Source organism: Phoenix dactylifera, chromosome 10, assembly GCF_051530095.1.
Source record: "Phoenix dactylifera cultivar Ajwa chromosome 10, Ajwa_hap1_PhDact_Kaust_v1.1, whole genome shotgun sequence".
Taxonomy (NCBI): domain Eukaryota; kingdom Viridiplantae; phylum Streptophyta; class Magnoliopsida; order Arecales; family Arecaceae; genus Phoenix; species Phoenix dactylifera.
In genome coordinates, this window is record NC_143199.1 from 23,750,238 (window position 1) to 23,772,695 (window position 22,458).

Consider the following 22,458-nt stretch of genomic DNA (forward strand, 5'->3'; position numbering starts at 1 on the left):
TAGAATATTATATACCAAAGTTAGGCAAGTTGAAAGATAAAACAAAATCAATTCATTTTGCCTAAATAGAGATATTCTTCTCTTCTCCTTTTTACAAATTTATTCAACTTTCAGATTTCAAAGACGATCGTGAACGATAAATCTGAAATTTCTTTTTAATAATACTAAAAAAAAAATTTATGCAGTATTTCAAACATTCAATCAAATTATCCAAGCATGGAGCATTACAAAATATTGAGAACCCATAATTCAAAACATCATGCCACATACAAAATATATTATGTGTTAAGTCATGTATTAAAATATTAAGAACAAGCATGTCAAGGATCAAAATCAATTCTTTTCAAATAAACTTCTCTTATATAATCTTACACTGATTTCATCCTTAAGGTGTGTTTTCAAGTGATTAAAACTTGACTTGATTCTTCTTATATACTTTCATTTACTTTGTCATTCATTTTCTCATCATTTTTTAAATTTCTTTTCTTAACCAATTAATGAACATTTTGATTTTTTTTTCATTTTTTTTTACTTTCTTATGCTCTATACTCTATTTGCTCCCTATCCGGTGGAGTTGGAAGGGGCACGAGGTACTACCACTAGCCTTCCTCTTGTGCCGTCCCTAATATACCCTACACCGAATAGTTAGGTCAAATAGTGCCGAGTACTACCACTAGCCTCCCCATTGGCACCATCCCTATGATGAGCAATATAGAAAGGTTAAAATATTCACTTCAAACTTTCCCTGTTTAAGTGTATTTAATTACGGATTTTATCCCTTCCAAAAGAATGCTCACACAAGTCTCACAAATGTGCCGAATATATTATGCTTATTTTGCTTTTCCTTAAGATTGGAGTATTTGCGTTTACTTAGATTTTACTTTGCTTGAATAATGTTCATTTTCTTTTCTTTATCTCCTCTTTTTGTTATTCTCAAGTAATTTACATGAAAGAGCAGAATAAAGAAATAATCTTATGTATCATATAGATGTATATCATGCAAACAATATTTTCATTATGCTCAAGGATTCATAGCTTCTCACAAGTTATTTTAAATCAAAATTTTAAGCATAAACTTGTATATTTCATGGTTATGACATAGGCAAAGATATAATTTAGTTTGGGCAAACCATTAAACAATTTCTAAAAACATAAGTCAATCAATACATATATAGACATGATATCAAGAGATTAATAATTAAAGACTTTAATCATGTCATAATAAGATTTAAGTTATTGACTTTGCTTAGCTAATTTATGAGAGAGGTATCTAAAATTACCGATTCATTCTGCATTCTTCCAGTCAAATACCTACTAGATTTCTTATGTGTAAACTTTTGGCTGAAGAAGGTCCCCATTCTTGTTTGCATGTGAATGTTTATTGTATCTTATGTGGAGGTGTTCTTCAAGTTGAAATCTCTCATTTTCTTGCTTAAGGATCGTGCATTATTAACAAAATCTTTTTCTTTCTTGAAGAAAAAGTAATTAGTTTCTTCAAGATACAAAACATTCATACAACATATTTCTTAACTAAATGACTCAACATAAGATATGACAATAATTGAATGTTGAGTTACTTTACTCAAGAGATTGCCTAAATATAAGCAATCACATGTCACTTGAACTAAAGAGATAGTTTTATTAACCAAAATGGTTCAAGGACAAGCATGTGAGGCAATAGGAAGATTCATCAACGTCAAGTCAATTTCTTGTTTTCAAAATCAATTTAGCTTAGATTCTATTTGCTTAAGATAATTATCAATAAGACATGCTAGCTAAGTTTTAATCAAATTATCTTAAACAGTTGTTTCTATCAAAATTCAGATTATGATTCATTTGTTATCAATAAAATATGATTCATTAGAGCTAGATTGAAGTCTTGCACAAGGGCACATAATGAGCATACAATCTGGTCTACTAGCTGTATGATAAAATAATTATTCTATCATGCTTCAATACAGCTTTAAAACAATAGATCTACCTTGCTCATACTTTTCAAATTCTACAAGATGGGGTCATAGACATACCTTATTCATGCCAATCTTCTATAAAAGTTTTCTTGTGGATTAACTTTGGTCAATGAAGATCTCCTTTCTTGTTTGTCTTAATTTAAAGTTCGAGAGAAAATGTTAATTCATTCATCATACATATTTCAAACCCACCTTGCATGCGCTTAGTAAAATCTTCATATAAATCTTCATTAGTAGAACCAAAAATGATGTCATCAATGTATACTTTAAGCAAATAAGATATCACAAATTCTTCTTTTTGATGCATAGTTTTATCACTATTACTTTCTATCAAAAAGTTACTCAAGCTTTTATATCATACTTTTGGTGCTTGTTCCAAATCACATATTGCTTTATCATATTTATAATGAGTGTTTTCAAATAAGGTGGTTATTTTACATAGATCTTCTTTAATGAAATAACCACATAGGAGTGCTTTTTACTCATTCATTTTATAAAATATAAAGCTCATAAAGCAAGCAAATGATAATGGTGATCTTTACTTCTAATCATGCAAGAATTTCATCAAGATCTATTTCATCTTTTCTTGATTGAATCTTTTAGTAGTCATCAATTTTTCTTCATTAAGTGCATTTCTGAAAAACTCAATTTGGGTCTAATTATTAACAAGTTTTCATATTTTATTGGCAAGATTTCAAATTTTATCTCTTTCAAAAATGATTTAGTTTAACTTGACCAATTATAATCTTGTTCATTCTTCTTAAGGTATTTTAGTTTCAGATTGTTATATGTAAGCAAAAAGATTAACCATATACATAAATAATTTGATTTTAGTATCTTGATGAAAGATCAATAGTCTCATAAAGAATAAAATGAATTGATATTTCTACAACTAGGATCTTTTCATTGAATATTCTATATGCATTGCTTGATGAATGATATCCAAAGATAGGAATATCTTTATCAGATTTGACATTATTTTCATAAGAATATATTAAGCATAACATGTACGACTGAAAAATATGAAAGATATGCAATAGTTCATTTTCTATTTTTTAGAAGATCAAAAGAAGTTTTCATCAAAAATAGATCTAATAGAAACCATATGTATGACAAGCAATGATGATAGCTTTTAACAAAGATCATTTAAGTAGATGACTATCATATAACATTGTCTTTTTTATTTCTTCAAGGATTCTATTAACCCTATTTTCTTATGGTGTTCTTGGTGCAGAAACAATTGTATTCAATATTATTTTCTGTGCAAAACTTAACAAAAAATTGGTTTTCAAAACTATGCCACGATACTTTTTTATTTTCATAGTTTGCAAATCTTTTTCATTTGAATTCTTTTTGTGAGTTTGTGCCAATGCAGAAAATATTTCAATTTAAGTGCCAAAAACAAAACCAACGTTAGCTATGAGAAATCATCCACAATTACAAAATCAAGAAACTTATCTCCTAGGTTCACAATTCTAGAGATCCAAATAAGTTCTTGTGGAGAATTTTCAAGAACTATGAGGTGGAAACAATGTTTTTCAGATTTAGAAGTGATTCTAGTTTGTTTCCCTAGATGACATGCATAGCAAACTTTGACCTTACAGAAATTAATCTAAGTAAACCAACGACAAGATTTTTTGAGATTATGTACAAACTAGCATGAGTTGATTTTATATGCCAAAAGTGATTTTTTTAGTCTTGATATTCATAGTGCATATATTCAAAAACATACCAAGTATACATTCTCATATCTATGACCAATAAAAGATAATGCCATGGATAAAAACTCTCAATCAAACATATAGAGAATTCATAGAGTTATTCTTAATAAATTGATTAATCATTTAGCAACTTATCCAACAGTAAGTAAAGCATACTATAAAATGAAGTGATTTGATTATATTTTTAAAAATATTACCTATATCACAAAATTGATTAATACCTGCAATTCATGTTTTAATCATATACTAAGGCAAAGAGAATGATGAGATGCAAGGATTACTAATTCCATTATTCTTTTCATTTCAATTACTTTTCTTAAGTATATTTTAAGTTTCATTCTTTAATATATGTCTAGAGCACCCAATGTCCAAATTAACATCTTTTGTTGGAGCCTTGAGTGCTAGACACACCTGCAGAAAATATTCAGATTTTCAACTTAGGAACCTAAGCTCTTTTGGGTCTTTGCAAGTTAGCTATTATTGTTCCTTTTAGAACCCATATTTTCTTAATAGCTATTTTGTCCATAGGCTTGCAGATTTTAGAATTACAAGGAGTGTATTTCTGCATCCTCTTATTAAATTTAACAAACATAAATTTAATATGATTAGTAGATAAACCTTCAGTTTTCTGTTTTTGCCTTTTAGGTTCATCAAATTTGTAATGTACAGATCTAGGAACAACAGAAGATTGCATAGCTTTTGTTCCTATTTATCATCATTATAAGAATCTATTTTAAAGTAATTAGAAACTGTTTTAACAAACATATTCTTGAAAGATTTTTGGGTGTACCAAGGTTGATATCCCAATCCAACTTTATCAAATTCAGCTCTTTGATTATTTATCATTAGGTTCAACTTTTTAGAGCTCAAAGTAAATCTTTCAACAATAGGTTTTAATTTGTCAACTTCTTTAGTTAATCTTCTGTTATCTTCTGAAAGTAATTCATTGCTTTTCTTAAGTTTATCATGGCTTTCACTGAGAAGTTGGCTTTTCTGATTTAGTTCTTTATTTTCCTCAATTAAGATTTCAGTTTTATTAGTTACTTTCAGTTTTTCATCTATTAGGATTTGATTTTCATTTTTCAAGTTCTTGTTCTTACAAATAAGTTTCTTATATTCTAAATACAAATCAGAAAAGCCATCATGAAGTTTATCAAATGTAAAATCAGATTGAGTTTCGGCATGTACTTCATCTTTGAATGAGAAATTACTTTGTGTTCTAGTACATACCTCATCTTCATGTTCCACAAAGCAAGAATTTTCAATTTCAGTTTGTTGTTTTTCTTCTTCAGAGCTAGTTCAGATTCACTAAAAATATGAGTGCATTCATATTTAACTTCAAGCATATTCCAGATTTTTTTAGCAGTTATGCAAAAAGATATGCTATTAAGTTCATTATCATCTAATGCACAATATAGTATATTCATGGCTTTTGAATTTTGTTGAGCCATTTCTTATCATAATTAGTATTTGTGTGTGGACCTTTGACCATGATACTCCATAAATCATAATCATGTGCTTGAATGAAAATGCGCATGCGTGCTTTCCAATGTATATAGTTTATGCCATTAAATAGTGAAGGTTTATCAATTAATTGTCCCTCTTATAGAAAACTATCTACTTGAGTTGTCATGATCTTTGGCTCTTGATCGTGAGATCAACAATTAACCTTAGAGCATCTGCTCTGATACCACTTGTTGTCCAGTAGATACAACTCAAGAGGGGGGGGGGGGGGTGAATTGGGTCTTTTAAAACTTTTCAACTACTTCTAAACTTTTCAATTAATTAAGCTAAGTTGTATAGATGCACAGTGGAATTTAAACTTAGCAACAGTTTGATTCTAATCTGATCAAGATTAAAACTATTAAACAGCGGACTCAATAAACAATTAGTCTAGATTTTTCCAAGCAAGCATTTCAATACAATGAATCTTAATGCAGTTTTATTAAATGAAACTTGATTAAACAATTTGAATATACTTGCAACTAAAGGATGCGTGGATAAGAGTTAAGCAATTCAATTAAATATTTATCTAAGTAAGTAAGTAAGAAAATTAAACAATAAAAGAAAGCATCAACAAACGTATAGTGGTTCGGTGCACCCCAGCACCTACATCCACTCCCCAAGATCTCTTGGAAATTTTACTATAATCCCTCAGATTACAGCCGGTTGTTTTACAAGCTCCCAACCTAACTTGCTGTTTTCATGAGATCACAACGAACTCGGTCAGTTTTCATAGGCTCACCGACTAGAACCACTCGATTTTTTTTTCGGGTTCACAATCAAACCCAGTTGGTTTTTTCCGGTTCACCAACTACAACCTTACACCGTTGGTTTTTCCTTTGGCTCACTAACAAATCTTAATCCCTTGATTGAATCAAGTTACAAGATATTAGAACAAGAGTTTAAAACAAATACAAGCTTCTTAAACAAGCAGATATAACAATGTAAACAAATAGAGTAAAGAAAAGAAGCCCTCAACCAAGTTTTGCAAATGATGGAACTCAGCTTCTTCTTTATTTGACCCTCTTCTGATTTCGCACGAGGTAGAGGATCACTGAGGCAGCACACAGTTGGAGAGGAAGTCTTGGGATTCACTCGGATGCTCTTCTTCTTTCTCTTTTGCTTTGAATGGCCCTTTTGTACTTTTGGGAGGTTTCTCTTGAAATCTCTTTGAAAAATCTTTCCTATGTGTTCTCTCCCACTTTCTTAACTTCTCCTCTAGCTCTCTCCTTGATTTTATAATTTGGATGGCGTGGAAACAAAGATCTAGCCGCTAGAGACAAAAATAGAGTCGTTGGAGTTGAGAAAAAACTAGCCGTTATGCTTCCCAGCGTGCTCGAGTCGACTCAGCTGAAGCATGAGTCGATTCGGCTGAAGTAGGAGTCGACTCGTGAATAGGAGTCTGCCGGCATTGTAGCTGGGAGTCGACTCGACTGTAGCTGGAGTCGACTCGAGCACTGTAGCGCTGAAAATCAACTCTCTCTTTTTTTGTCTGTTCTCAGTCGGAGTCGACTCGCAGAGTTCCGGAGTCGACTCGAGCACTGTTTCTTGAAACTCCAGAGTGCGAGAGTCGACTCTGAACTTCCAGGAGTCGACTCGAGGACTATTCTTTTGAATATTTCTTTGAATTTGCTCCTCCAACTTGAATCCTTTGAACTTGAAACTTGGGCCAATAAAATATAGCTTTCTTTCAACTTTTTGAGAGCTTTTGAGATCTTCTTCTATTCTTCCAACTTGTTATGTTCCTTGCAAAATAAATATCTTTCTTCTTGCAACACAAACATTAGTAATTATACTTCAAGATTTTGTGATCATCAGCAATAACCCTTATAGATATCGGAAATTACATGTATACTTTCACAAAATTTACTGTCTACGTGTCTACTTTTATAAATTATTTCTTTTAGTATGCTTGTTCTACGGTCCATACGCTACCTAACACCAAGAAAAATGAGCTATTTAAAATCAAAATAAGGGTAGATGTGTGAGAAATATAAGCACATATATGTAGATAGTAAATTTACATGGGTATATATGCAATTTTAGATATTTATAAAGGTATACAAGTATAAATAAATAAATAAAAAATACTAGTTAAACTAACGTAGTTGAGTTCACTATGACATCAAGGGTAAATATGTAACAAGAAGTAATTTGTAAGGATATACATATAAATAGTGAACTTATGAGGGTACACATAATTTTGAATATTTATAAAAATATACATGCAAAAAAAATACATGGCTTTGAAACAAAAATGCAATATTACCTAATAAGATAAAATGAATGGGATGGCCGGCACATAACTACAACCAATTTCTTGACATGAGTACTAATTTGGTATAAAAGACATTGGAAGGATTGATGTTTCTTAGTGATCACATATTGTTGTGTAGCAATTATTAAATATTGATCCTTTCAACAATGACAATAGCCAAGTAAGCTTAAAATTACATAATTAATGATCTCGATTTCTAATTAGAGGTATTGTATTATAACTCTTGACATCACAAACCTTTTACAATAATGTAATTTTAAAATATAATTTGTCATTGCACCATTCAATTTCCAAACAGATGAACTCATTAAAACCATTCTCCTCTAAGAAAATTTTTGATAAAGTTATCCGCATTTATGTAATCTCATGAATATTTTTTTTTGTGTAAGATAGCTTATTTATTGAATCTATTAGGGTTGGGTTTAAGTTACACTTGGTGTAACTTTAATAGAGTTACACTTTTTTGTAGAAAAAAAATGGATGATCGAGGTCTTACATCGATGATCTAAACTGTTGGATGTGCTCTGCTACTTCTAAACTACTTATATGCTAAAAAATTATGTACTTTAGTGATCCCTAGTTTTGGACAGTTTAAAAAATATGAAAAAATTGATCGTTTGATGCACAGGCTAAGAGTCTGCAAAAAATATGAATTTTTGTGTGTAAGTACTTTAGATATAGTGGCTTATATCATTGCCATGGGACGCTAATTATTAAATTCAAAAAAAAAGTATGACTCCATAAGAGTTACACTAGGTAACTTGATTCTAACCTACTCAATTTTTTATATATATATATATATATCTAAAATGGATGCTCAACTTATATTAGGCTCTTTTTTTTGGTGAAAAAAAAACTTATATTAGGCTCTTCATTCGCCATATTAATGATGGGTGCTTTTATGTAGAAACTTAGCTTATATGCAGAGTTTTTCGTTCGTCATGTAAATACCGGTATTAATAATACAAATTTTTATCAGAAATCATTAAAATTCAATGTTTAATATAAAATAAAAATTTATTTTTATATTATTTTATTTATTATTAATTGTTATATTGTTATATTGTATTTTAAGAATAATTAGAAAATGGAGAAAAAAATCTTATCCCATGTACAAGTAGTATCCTTGAATTTACATGGGTGTGTGGGGGAATAGGTAGATGGTCTATGGATTGGAGGTGGCCTGCATCAAACCCAGATCCAACCGTAGCCATTTCCAGCCAAAGTCAACTTGGGCATGTCTCATTTTCAACTTTCAAGGCTAGTCTTGGTCCCTTTCAATTTTCGTTGTCGCCGAAGACAATGGCTTATCTGCTTCCCATGCGACCCGAGCTCTCACGCTAAAACCGTGATCTACCTACGTGTCACATCATAATTGGTTATAGAGATATCTTTAAACAAGCCGAGTGTCCTCGGACAAGCCCGTCCCGTCCTTGTTCTCTCGTCTTCCGGCGCATCGGGTTCTAGGGTTTCTTCCTCGGTTCTTCTCTCACCGGTCATAAGGTGAGAGATCCGATCGAATCCCTCTCGCGGATTCTTGATCTCTGTGACTTGATCCCTCGTTATTAAATTTTTGCTGCTTTCGATCGGTAATTGGTTCTCTTGTTGAAAAATTCTGATAACATTTTGGTTCTTTTTGAAATGGCTCGGGAATTTTTTTCTTTGCTTGATCTAAGATTCGTTTCTTTCAGGAGTATGGTATGGATCTGTTTGGATCTGTTAGTTTATCTAGATATTTTTATCTTCTTTGTTGTTCGGTCTTCACTGAATTCTTTAATGTAGGATTTTTTTTTTTTTGAGATGTCTGTTGGTGATTGGATTTGGATGAGATCTTCCGTTTAATACAGAATAGGGCACTAGATATGTTTTGTTGCATATTTGATGTTGTTTTGTTTATTTTGCAAGATAGCCAGGGATTGAATGCTTTACTTCATTATGTGTTAAAATCTCTGCGTGCCTGCAGGAGTCTGCTTAAAATCCGACGTTGTATGTCTGATGTCTCAATCTCTTGTCATAGGTTGTATTTTACCGTTGGATTTTTCGATTTATTGATGGGTGCGACTGAACATGAGTTCAGCTTGAGTGTTAGCCTCGCAGGTAACCCATTCAATATTATTTTTTTTCCTCCTAAGACGAGGGAACCTTAATTCCTCGTGCTTCATGTTCATAATGATGTAGGATACCTTTTTCTCCTTTTAGTGATGCTGGATACTTGATATAATTTTTATAGAAATTATAGAGGTGGAATTTCTTGAACCTAGGGATTTTTGGAACCTATCGTCCAGATGCATATGTTTATCCAAGGATAGGGGCAAGGCTAGCTGCCCCTTGCCCCATGAACTTGACTGGTTTCCTTGTTGGCCCTTGATTTATTGGCAGATCTCACATGAGATCCAGTCATGGAGGTTTGAGTGTATGTACAAGCCAGGGGTTAGTATAACTTTATTGCTTGCCAAACTTGAGATTAATTAATCTGTTCTTGAGAAGAAGGAACCTCATCCTAGAATTATATATGTTATAGGCCTTGGTAAGGGTCAGGTTGGAGGTGGTATTGCATTTCACCAGTCTTGGCTATCTAAAATCTGGTACTAACACCTGGTTTTGCATCTGCCTATTATTTAGGTCTGGTTTAAGTTTGGGTTAGTAAGACCTTACAATACATAGTGTCAATGGATCGGGTCCAGGTGTAAGAATACAAGTACATACTGGACGCTTCTCAGGTTTGGATTGGATTCTGTTCCAAAGTAGGTAATATTATGAAAAACCTAGGTGAGTTCAGGTGATCTGCCCCAGGCTGCGATCTAGGCAGAATTGCTATGTTGATGGATTCTTTTCTGCCCGTTGATTGTGTTCTCACTGCTGCCTGGAATTGACTTGCACAACCCCCAAACCTCCCATGCTGCTGAGGATAAAAAAAGAAGTGCAAAAAAGGTAGGATTGATGTCTCAAATGGGCTATGCTATTACTCTAATCTAGCCGGGGAAGCCTATTCAGGTTCTTAGGCTGGTGTTCATGACAATAGTGAAAGTGGGTCTGCACAATGAGAGATGGCTTGGTGTTGGGAGGTAGCTTGCTGGTGTGAAGAGCTGCAGGGAATTTAGACCTAGATAAGGGTATTCAGTAGAGGCTTTGGACTGAACCCTTATGTATAATTTATATCTTATTAATACCTTATCTGTTATATGGCATCTACTTTGACATTACTCTAGAAAATCCCAATAAGTTGTATCAGAATATGTAGAAGTATATATAGGGTAACTATGCTGATTTATTGTTGAGTTGGGTTGGCATGTCTTACACTTGTATCCCACCAAATTGTATCATTGTGAACTTGAGTGCAACATATGTACATGCATGCTAATGTGCATGCATACACAGGATGATAATGTTGTCATAAATGGGCTTGAATCCACACTATTGCCCTTCAGAATTGTGCCATATGGTTGGTTACCTTCTACCAAACCTAGGACTGAAGTAAAATTTCTCAAGGGTTTCCATTTCATGCTGTTCCCTAGCCATCCATTGTTAAGTCCACACTATGCATACATACAAGGTAAGAATATCGTTTTCAATAGTGTTGGATCTGCACTCATGCCATACTGAATAGTGTCTTTTGGTTGATTATGTTTCTATGAGACCTATTACTGATGTAAAATTTGTCATAGGTTTTTCTTTTGTCCCATGCCCTAACATTTTTCTAGCTTCATCCGGGGTCCAAGAAGAGCCTGTGATTGGTCTGGGCCTGTAAGTTCAATTGATAGTTATAGGGTTAAATATTATTACTTTTTTCCATGTTAACCTATAGAAATTTTGAGAAGATATATTTCATATCGCTGAATAAAACAATAACTCCTGATTGATCATTTATATTTTGGAATTATGGGCCACCTCAATTATTCTAATCGATGTTATGTGGTTGACTGGATAATAGATTTGAGGGAGCATTGCTTTTGGTGTGCATTAAACTATAAAATGTGGAGGGCAGCATGGTTTTGTTACCTGAATTGGAAGCAAAAATTGAAATGCTAAAAAAATGTTGCTAAGAATTTAAGGTATATAAGTTCCTAGGAACTACATATTATGAATAAATAAAAGTAAGCTAATTTGGTCATTTCATATTAAAGAAAGGAATATATTATAGATATTCAAAAGAATGATATAATATTAGTGGTACATCTCTACTAAACTAAGTTTGATTTTGATAAAAACAGTTTTTCAGCGTAGAGCATTTATTCTACAGATGGAGTTGAATGTATGAGGGTGTGTGGGCAGGGGCAAGAGCAAGATATCAGGGCAGCTGCAAATATTTCAGCTATTAAGCTGTTAGATATTAGTAAAGTTTTGTTATTGGAACAACAACATGGACATCTTGCCAATTGGCTCTCTCCTTCATTTTTTGACTATTTAATAGGAAAATCTGGAGCATTTATGTTGAGGCTAAAAAAGGGTAGAAGCTATTGCCTATGTTAAAAGATGTTGGAGGTGAACAATTGCAGTTTTGCCTTCGTCTCAATAATTAATAACTAGCAATTTTTATTTGCTGCTACTTCTTGAAGTTTTCTGCTTGCCTTCCCTTGATGACATTTTTTTGCCCGTAATCAGATTTTGGGAGCGCAATATATAGTGCTAAAAAAACAAAAGTTGTTGGGATTATGGGACTCTTCCATATAATATATGTTGTGTGCCTAGCTTTAAAAGTTAGCTGTTGTATATCTATATTATAATAAGTTTCTGTCCAGAGATAGTGGACCTTATAATCTTATGAAATTAATCTTAGCCATTATAACTACTCAAGCTATATGTCCCAATTATATCATAATATTCCCTCATTTGCCATAGAGTGCTTCGTGGCAAACACATATTCAAACCTTAATGAGTAGTCGCCCATCTATCATTTTTCCCATCCCACCCTGTTCTTCATGCTTCACTCTTCTCTGAAGAATATTAAACTTGGCAAATAAGAGAAAAGGAGCCGGCTGGGCTTAGGACAAGGCTACCTTCTGGCTTAGTGGATTGGAGAAATTGATCTCCTTGGGCTGATGATGGAAATGGGCAGTGGCAAGGGATAAGTCCAGCTATAGTCAAACCTTATATTACATGGAGGGGAAAAGGATCTAACAGATCCTTAGCTGAAGCAATGAACAAACAGTGATCTCTCTTTCCTTGGAATTATATCGATCCATAGTTTTCAGTCTACTTTGTGTTGTTCTCTTTATCTTTTGCTTGAGTAATAAGAATGCTTTGTCTCCAGCTTCTATTAGATAATTGATGGTTGAAGATCTCATGATGCCCAAGCTTGATGTTGTTAATAGGAACTCAACTTATCTAAACTGAAAGAATCCATGGGATTTTTTTTTTTTTAATTTTTTGTTCCTAACAAAGGATGCTGGGTTATTTAATCCAAATATGACATAGCTAAATTGTATGGTAGAAACAGCTTGTATCATGATTTCCCAATTTTCCAAAATAGTTCTCAGCTTGAAGTTTCACTATCTTTCAAGGAACTGTGTTGTGGTTATCTCATTGTTACTTTTTTTTTTTTTTTTGAGAAAAAAGCTCTTGCAAAAGCGATAATAAGGTTTTTTGCAAAGTTGTTACTTCTAATGTCCATCCCAATGATGGTGTTATTGCATGTCATATAGCAAATGTTCTTTGCATGGTTGAGTCATTTGTATGTTATGTTCTCATGGTCTATGCCAATTCAACCCAATATTGACTTACAACTCATCAAAGTTGAAAAGTTTCCTTCTTCAATGGGAATGATCCGAATATTTTAATAAACTTTGTTGTGGTTAGTGGGCCTGTGTTGGAGCAAATGTGGTGGTGGTAGAATACAACTGAGTATGCTTTTTGTGCAATATCATGAGCCACATAGTGTCACTTAGGTGCAATCTCTCAGTCCGTTGATCCCATTGGGGCTCACCATGCCAGCTGCTTGGTCTTCTGGCAAGGATGTGTTGTGTTGAGCAGTCTTGCGATAGCCTAACTAAAATAATTAGTAAATAAAGAATCTTGCTGTTAGCCAAGTGATCAAAGCTTTGGCCTTCAGACCATGATTAGTAATCAACCTTCAAATTTTATCGATTTAGTAGAAGACACATTGTTATTTTTTGTCTGTTTTCCCTTTTTTAGTTTTAACTTCTTATTCATGATGAATACTAAGAAAATTTTTTGTTTAGATGTCCACAGACTGTCAACCCAAGTCATCATTGAGAGACCATATGAGTACTGGTTTGTTTGTAGAGAGTCTAGAGACCAAAAAGGCTAACCACTATTTGTCAGCACCTATGCTTTTCGAACCAAGGAGTGTAGATTGTTGCTAAAATATGCACAGTTAGAAAGCATTGAGGATGGCACAAGCGATTGCGCCTCATCAAGAGTAACTGCCAATCTCTCGTCTGTTTGCCAAGTTCAGTCAACAGGAGCTCTGGTACATATCATCAATAATTGAAGATTATAGTAGATATTGATTGCATTTTGAGAAGGTTATATCTAGGAATATTTATGAGGAAACTTATCAAGGAGCTGATTTAGCAGCCAATTCTGGGAGGGTTAATGAAACAAATATGATTTGGAAAGGAAATTGTCCTCAGGACTTGGGAAAAAATTCTGGCTTGCGATGTATTGGTTGTCTGCATGAGACGCCCTTTGCAAGAGGCTGTTTTACTTTGGCCATCTCTGTTGTCATAGAGAAAAAGGAAGGAAAATGATAATGAATAAAAGAAATGGCTACTCCTTTTTACTTTATTATTCGTTTTACTAATTTCAACAAGTTAAAGGCAGTTAAATTCTTTACTCAAAAAATTCTTCACAAAATGATGAAATTTTTTAAAATTTTTGTTTGGATCACCATGTACGCATGCATGTGAACATTCGCCAGTATTATTAAATGATGTGTGTTTGTACTTCTTCAGTTACTCATTTGTTGTTCAATAGTTCCATTGTTTTTTCTTTTTTTGAAACATCTATGAACTAGATACTTCTAGGTAAATATTGACTTGATGTGTCCTACTCTAGTTAACTAAAGGAATCGGGTAAAAGTTTATGCTTAGCAAACTAAAAGATTGGCTGTTGATGTGTTAATCTGATAAATTTTGTCCTAAAGGAACAAAGGACCATGGCTCGTCCATGTTCGAATGTTTGTGTGGAAACTGTTGGCATTTGAGATCCTAGAAAATCAGTTATGTGACAGGCGTCCAATTATCATTCATAAATTTTGATGAACATTAAATCCTTGATGGAAGGTACCTGGTACAGCTTTACTCTTCTCTAGTCTTAACAAGTTGATAAGCAGGAAACACCTTCTAACTATAAGGACGTGGTATTCTTAGACCCATTCTCGGCGCTGTTTTCAAATGTATCCTGCATGGCTGCATATGCACCCTATATGCAGATGCTGTCTAGCGACTGCAATGCACTGGGCTGTTGAATATGCAGCAGGTATGATGTATTGGTCTAGGCAGTCTACACGAGGAGTCTGTTCTTATGCTGGTGACCACATGTTTTTCTCCTCTCTGTCCTCTTCAATTGATAGTTCTTAGATTGTTTTCTGTACTTGAAAAATTGAACATAATATGTAGGGGATATTGTTATTTTTTTGGTAAACATGTTATACTATTACTTAAATAGGTTCTCAAATACATGTGAAAGTGTATACTCATTTCTTTTTTTGGGGAATATTTACTCATACCACCATACTTGACTATCTTTATCATGCATAATTTATTAAGTGGTGTTTTGCCTTAGTTATCATAAGACTGAAACAAAGGGAGATCTGTCATAGCTTTACCTGTAACCCTATTGTTCCTGCCTTGTACAGGAACCACCCCAAATAAATAATACAACACTGTGAGTTCCATTGTTTTTTAAAAAGCACACACCTAAATCATCAAAGTGGTCACCTAGGATTAGATTTTCGGTGGTCAACTGGCTGTCTTTATAGTTCCTAACTGCTTAAGCAGGCCCCATATGTGGACCAGCTGCCAAGATGGTGCCTAAGTGACCTACCTAGCTTAGTAAGTCCATATTGGCCAGGTTTGGACTACTTTTTGTGGGGATGTGGTTTTAAACCAAGCGAATCAGGCTATTAGTTGGCTAATGTATTATAATTGTCCTACTTTAACAATTGGTGCTCAAGATTTTTGTTATACTTAAAAGTTTTGCTTTCCATTATTTGTTTGTAACTTTGCAGCGAGCAATTATTATATGATAGATTGTTTATTTTAACTACAAAAGTGAACCATTAAGCATGCTTTCTTTGGATAAGTAATTAACATCATCATACAATTTGAGGAAAGTTTGTAATTTTATTACTTAAATATCATCCTACACTAAAGTAAGTTCTTAGATAAATATAAGGACTTCTATAAGTTGAGATTTCCCTTAAATTTCTTCTAATATGTCTCTGACTCTAATTTTTTTTATACTTTATAAATAATAATTAATTATTTTAATATTTTGTCACAATCTGCCAAGGCATCCGCCTAAGCCTTGCCTTCTACCTAATTGTTATTAGGTCCCTTGTCCACCATCCTATGGCAATTGTCTGCTGCAAGAGTTTTCAGTTTCACAAGTCATGTTGTTTCTGGTTGAATGCATCAGCAGTTTGGTCATGAAGTAGGCTCAGGCCTCAGCTTAAGTAGCTGGCCTGGGCGGCCTTGTTGATGGTTGGGATTGGTAGACCCATGGCCTCAAGCTGGGCCTGGATGATTGGTGATATTATTGACCTAAGCTTGGGTTGGTGAGATTCCTGCAGCTAGCCTTTGTCTTCATTTAAATCCATCGTATGCCCACCTAGAATAATGTGAAGCATACAACTTAGGGCCCTTGATTGCATGTTTGCATTATTTACATGCCTTCTGTTTTGCATAAGATTTGCAGGAAACAGCATAGAATCTCCACGTAATAATCTTGAATAATTTGTGCAGTATCTTTCCACTAAAATATTTCATTTTTTCCTGTATATGACTGAAGACTTAAAAGACTGAAATCTCTTTAGCGCAACTTTAGTTGGCCCAACCAATATGACTTTCTTCACTGATTTCACTCTTCTATGATGGAACCTAAAAACAATACTTTGAATTAATAGATAGTGTTGAGTAGATTGTAAAGTTGGCAAGCTTTTATTATGAGTCATTTTGTTACTTTCGGATAGTGTCGAAGGAACTTTATTTGCTTTGTTTTAGTTCCTTCACCAATTTATGTACTTGGGAGAAGGAAATGGCCCATTTTTACACAGCTGCACTTGTTTCTTGGGCTGCACATTATTATGCTCCTTGCAGTTCATCATCATTGTACATTAATATATTCTCCATTAATCTACACAAAGTTCCATGCAGTGTTTTTTTCCTTTTCATTCTATAAGGTTATATTAAGAATCTTAGCAATCTTATCAAAGATTTATGACTCTCCAACATGTCCTCTGATTTATGAATTTTTCTCATGTTTAGTTTCCCCTTTTAATGTTTTTTGCTCCAAATCATTTGTATTTGTCTTCCTTCCAGATTCAAGGAGATCTTGCTGTCAACTTATTTAACCAAAATGAGGCCCATTTTCTGTGGCAACTTTGAGTATGATGCTCGCCAATCTGACCTTGAGCGACTTTTCAGCAGATACGGGAGGGTTGATAGGGTTGATATGAAGTCAGGTAGTCTTTATCCATTTGTAAGCAAGTGTCAATTCATTGTTCTAAGAAGTTTTTTTTGACCCTTAGGATTGTTAGCTGATGTATTACAAGTTAATATATTTGTTTCCTTCAGTTCTTGTAACATTTGTTTATTTTTGATTGAATGCGCCAATTTGTGAATATTCTGTGGAAGTTACATTTGAAACTGAAGAATTATTCCTGGATGCTAATATTGAATCATGATTTAATTCTTAGTATTGCTCTCCTTTTGACAAATGGCTGCAGACCTGAGTGGCTTCAACACCTGCAGTTGGAAAAGTGTATGAAGAGAATATTGCTATTTCTTTATTTTTCCTTTCTGGTTGTAGTGTACATAGTTACAGCTCCATATTTATATGCATAATCTCATGCTAGATATTACAATATGAGCATGCCTGTATATGATTCTTAATTGAATGAAAATCCTTGTATCCTACTATAATAAGTTCAAGTTGCATTACAGATGTAAAACTAAACTAATTCTGTCCATGCTAATGGGCATATATTTACTGAAAATCATCAATTATGTTCAATCTATGTAATGGCCCTCAGTAGATTGCAATTTAGGGACCATAATCTATGTCAGAGCAATAATATGTGGGTGCACCCTACTATTGATGCCATTTCTCAAGCAGGAGTCCTCCCTTTTTCAAAGTTGACATGCTACAACTGCATCAGCTCTCAGTTGCTATGTTGCAACCATTTCCAGACGGCATGACATATTCACGCGGGACCTTTTTATTGAGTTTTACAGGAGAATTGGGAATCAGGATGAACATTATTTATATATTTTTTGTAAGATTAGCCCCCCGCACTCAACAATTTCTTTGGCGCAGGAATGTATTGGAGCATCCATGCTCTTCCTGGCTGATGGGCTGTGCAACACCTTTCCTGCCTGAGCCCGAGTGTCATCTTCTTGTGTATTTCCAGGAGCTGATCTGTTCCACCATTCACTGTGGCATCTGTCCACCTGGAAACATTTCCCCAAGAGACCATTGCCTTTCATTTTCCATGAACTTTGCCCACTGTCCCAATCTGCTCATGTTTCCCATGCCGATCTTGCGGCCAGGTTGGAGAATAGGTCGAGAACGCATAATCTGTTCGATGGCCTACCACGAGAGACCTACTTTTGGATTATTATACCATGACATCATTTAGTTCTACACATGAGGTCTGTTCTTGATTTTCTCGTCCACTAGTTTCTAACATTCATAGAGATGGGCCGAAGTTATGTAAATATCTTTGCAGAGTCTTTTGAATATTTCATTGGAGCCACAGGCCTCAGCTCTCTTATGAAGGTTTCGTTATATGAGGGGCTTATTGACCTAGATTTCTTATTAAGTTAATAATTTAATTCTTGGATTTGGCATGTACTTTTGCAGGATTCGCATTTATCTACATGGATGATGAACGTGATGCGGAGGATGCAATTCGAGCACTTGACCGGATTGAATTTGGTAGGCAAGGGCGACGGCTACGTGTTGAGTGGACAAAGGTACATGACTTTGCATTGCTGGTCAGTGGATAAGTGATACACCGAACAATTTGTCTTCTATATTTCTCATTGAATATCCCAAAATTGGATTTTCAGCAAGAGCGTGGTGGCAGGCGGTCTGGCAGTTCAAGAAGATCTCCAACCAATATGAAGCCAACAAAGACCTTGTTTGTCATAAATTTTGATCCAATCAATACCAGGATGAGAGATTTGGAGCGGCATTTTGAACCATATGGAAAAATTTTGAATATTAGGATTAGAAGAAACTTTGCCTTCATCCAGTTTGAGTCACAGGAGGATGCCACCAAAGCATTGGATGCTACCAACATGAGGTCACACCCTTACATGCAAGTTCATTTTTTGTATATTGCACAAATCTTTAATACATTTTTTTTTCTTTTTTATAATTAAATTTTGACTGCTGTTTCTGAGTAACTTCTTTCTGCAATTTTTCCTATTGCCTCATGGAACTCCTTTTGTTTAATTATCAAATTCCATCTTCTCACAACTTTATTAAATCAACACTAATCTTTTGCAATTAATGGTTCATGTGAATACAAGTTTTGACATTGAAGATTCTTAGCATTCCAAAAGCCCAAGCTGAAAGTCTCAAAAGTCCTAAATTTGTATTAATATTTATCCATGTTATATTTGAGGTCAACTTTTCAGTTATTGTTTGCTAGCTTGTAAGTCGTATGTTGGCAAACATGTACAAACTTTTTTTCATAACTTGTGATGACTATCATATGCAGATTTATCTTTTTCCTAGGATCCCATATTCTAAAATCACTGCTATAAGATGCTTAGTTCATCATTTTGATGTTTCTATCCTGATTGTGGTTCCTCTGAAGCTTGACAGTGAACTTGGCAACTTAGGCTCATGGTAACAGCCTGAGTTCTCTAGTTTCTTTTCTTGTCAGCTGTATTTTGAAGCTGTTAATAATGATGATTTTTCAGGATATATATTTTGATGAGGAAGAGGGTGAGCTTAGCACAATGATAAGGTTGCTCCGTTGTGACATGAGGTCATGGATTTAAAACACTGAAACAGTCTCTTTACATGCAGGGGGTAAGGTTGTGTACGTATGTCCCTCCCCTGACCCCCCACAATGGCGGGAGCCTCATGCACTGGGGTGCCCCTTTATATTTTGTTGAGAAAACTAAATTTTTTAGGCTAAAAGACCATGGAAGTTGTCCATCGAATACAACATGTTTTGAAGGTTTTGTGATGGCCCATGCTATTGAGGTGCATCTTGCTATATACTGCTGGTTCCACTGAAGGATATAATGGGGGCTTAGATCACTGTTTCTAGCAACTTTATAAAGTTAATTAGTTTGAGGTTATCCCTAATAGTCATTATGGAAAATGGGTTTGTGTTACAACAGAGGGAAGATAAGGAAGCACAACATTGGAGATTCTTAAACAAATTGCAGATATTGCCAGCTAATATTGATAACAAATAGTGTGCTTTAATGGATTGTTTCACTAAATGCCCGAAAATACATTCACCAATGTGGTGATGGACACCTGTTTCAATTGCCCACAATTACATGTAGTTCCTGTGGACTTTCCTTCCAAACACCAATTTTAACATCTTTATGGGGTGTATTGTGATAAGCATACTGTATTCCAGGTGCGCATGGTAGGACGAACATTTATCTACCTTAATCTATCAACTTCTCCATTGCTTATAGATCCTTCTGTTAAATATTTGACTTACTCTGCAAATGTTTATTCTTTTACAATTAAAAATTATCAGAATTGGGTCTGTAGCTCGAGTTGTCAATGATGATCACCTTTGTTTGCATCAACTTTGAACAGTATACATTTTTCATTTGGTTGATCTAAACAAATCAGTTAACCTTCATTCTCAAGGTGAAATTTGCAAACAACTTATGTATCACTGATTTGATTGTCTGTTCTCTTTTGTATTGGATATGTAGCAAGGTGATGGATCGGGTTATTTCAGTCGAGTATGCACTTCGTGATGATGATGAAAGACGAAATGGGTACAGCCCTGATAGAAGAGGTCGGAACAGATCTCCAGAAAGGAGAAGTGATCGTGGGCGATCTGCCAGTCCTTATGGTAGAGGCAGGGAGAGGGCTAGCCCTGATTATGGTCGTGGTCCCAGCCCATATAACAAACCTGAACAAAGGGGTAGTCCTACTTATGGTAGAGCTGAAAGCCCCGATTATGAGAGGTACCGCAGGTTAGCATCATTCTTTGATTGCCATCTTTCTATCCTGTATGCTATTCCCAAGTATTTTATTATTAATTGCTCTACACAACTTGTTACTGGTTTTGCAGTCGCTCACCCAGGCAGGAGAGATTGTAAGATGATTTCCAGTTCTATGTGATTTTGTTCTATCTGGTTGTGGTACAGGTAATTTGTTTATGGTGTGCTTGACATAGATCTTCCTTCAGCTACTTCTACCGAAGCAAACTGACAAATTTCTAGGACCTTTTGTTTTAGGGCTTTTATATCATGTAATTTGCTGCACTATGGATTTGTTGTTTTGCGTATACAATTATCTTATCTATCCATGCTGGACAAAGAAGAAAAAATGAACGGTGTGGGATCAATTTTTAAAATGTTTATCTCTTGTTGGCTCTTGACAAATTTAAGGTTTTTTTCCATTTAATGATTGTCTTGCAGCTATTTCTGTGCGGAATTCCGAATTCTGAATAGTATTACATATTTTAACTGAGGATTTGAATGTGGCTTAAAGCAGCCTGTCTGAAGTAATTCATTAAATTGAATTTTGTTGCAACTCTAGCAACTATTGGAGGACCTATCCTTTGTTTGCTTTTAGAAGGAATGTAAGCTACCATTTGTTCTGGAGGTTACTTGCTAACTCAAATTGTTTGGGAGCCGGTAATACCCATATTCCTGGTTTCTTCATATAGCCATATTTACCATGCCCGTATCTACCAGTCACATTCTCAGTGTTTGACAATACTTTGGATTATTTGGTAAAGTATTGCAAAAACCATGGCCATGAAGTGAGGCATAAGACCTTCTGATTTGGTAATTACTTGGTCTTGTTACAGGTAGTGCATTATCAGTGTCAGTTTTTGCACATCCACTGTACTGCTTTCCAATTATGTATTTATGTTATCTTAGGTCTTCCTGGCCTCTCTACCTACCTTTGGTCTAATCACTCTCCTTGCTGGGCCTTAAATCTTGATTATACTATTTTATTCCATTTGCCCCTTCAATATTCTTGATCGTTGTAACTTTTTGCTTTGCTTTGCTGTTGTAGGGGATCTCTAAAATCATTCCCATATTCTGCTCTGCTGATTTAATTTATGCTCGAATTCTCCTTGCCAATTCTGGCCACATGCAACATTTACATCAACGTTGCTCCACTGAGATTTTCCAGGAACAGCAGAACAACCAATGGAGTTGGCTACACTCTTGCTCATCGAAAATTTTGTGAATTTTCATGTTTAGTGACTTGAATTGACATGGTGATACAGAACTTTACGCATACGCCCGGTTGGAATAAATTAGCAACTGTTTTGATTCACAATGTTGTCTATTTTTTAGATTCATAGGACCAATTTCTTAGCAATTGGTTGCACGTTTCACTGTCTAGTCTTTAGGAGACACATATTCAACCTCTTTCGTATAAGTAATCATTCTGTTGTTCTGGAGTGCTAGAGGGCAGATGGTCCTGGGTGTTCTTGCATTTTGCCTCGGTGCATGTATTAATGGAATATGATTTTTCGATTGCAAGGAAACTAAGATTTAATATGATGAGCATCTATGTTAGTGTAATCGCCTTTCTTTTCTTCTCTCCTCCTCCTCCTCCTCCTCCTCTT

At 34.5% G+C, this 22,458-nt stretch overlaps 1 protein-coding gene across 7 annotated transcripts; it reads left to right on the plus strand.

The window, feature by feature from the left end:
* The first annotated feature begins 8,849 nt into the window (after positions 1-8,849).
* LOC103721180 (serine/arginine-rich splicing factor RS41-like) lies at positions 8,850-22,393 on the plus strand. Of its 7 annotated transcripts, none has more exons than XM_026810052.3 (7): positions 8,850-8,975; positions 16,976-17,118; positions 18,519-18,631; positions 18,728-18,963; positions 20,576-20,842; positions 20,941-21,016; positions 21,897-22,393. In XM_026810052.3, exons 2-6 carry the CDS (start codon positions 17,013-17,015, stop codon positions 20,966-20,968), a joined length of 750 nt encoding a protein of 249 aa, XP_026665853.1. In that variant the 5' UTR covers positions 8,850-8,975; positions 16,976-17,012; the 3' UTR covers positions 20,969-21,016; positions 21,897-22,393. The 7 variants fall into 7 exon arrangements, with proteins under 7 accessions (XP_026665853.1, XP_008809486.1, XP_008809481.1 ...); XM_008811264.5 differs by having other exon boundaries at positions 20,576-20,833; XM_026810051.3 differs by lacking the exon at positions 21,897-22,393 and adding an exon at positions 9,490-9,569 and having other exon boundaries at positions 8,902-8,975; positions 20,941-21,225.
* The last annotated feature ends 65 nt before the right edge of the window (positions 22,394-22,458 follow it).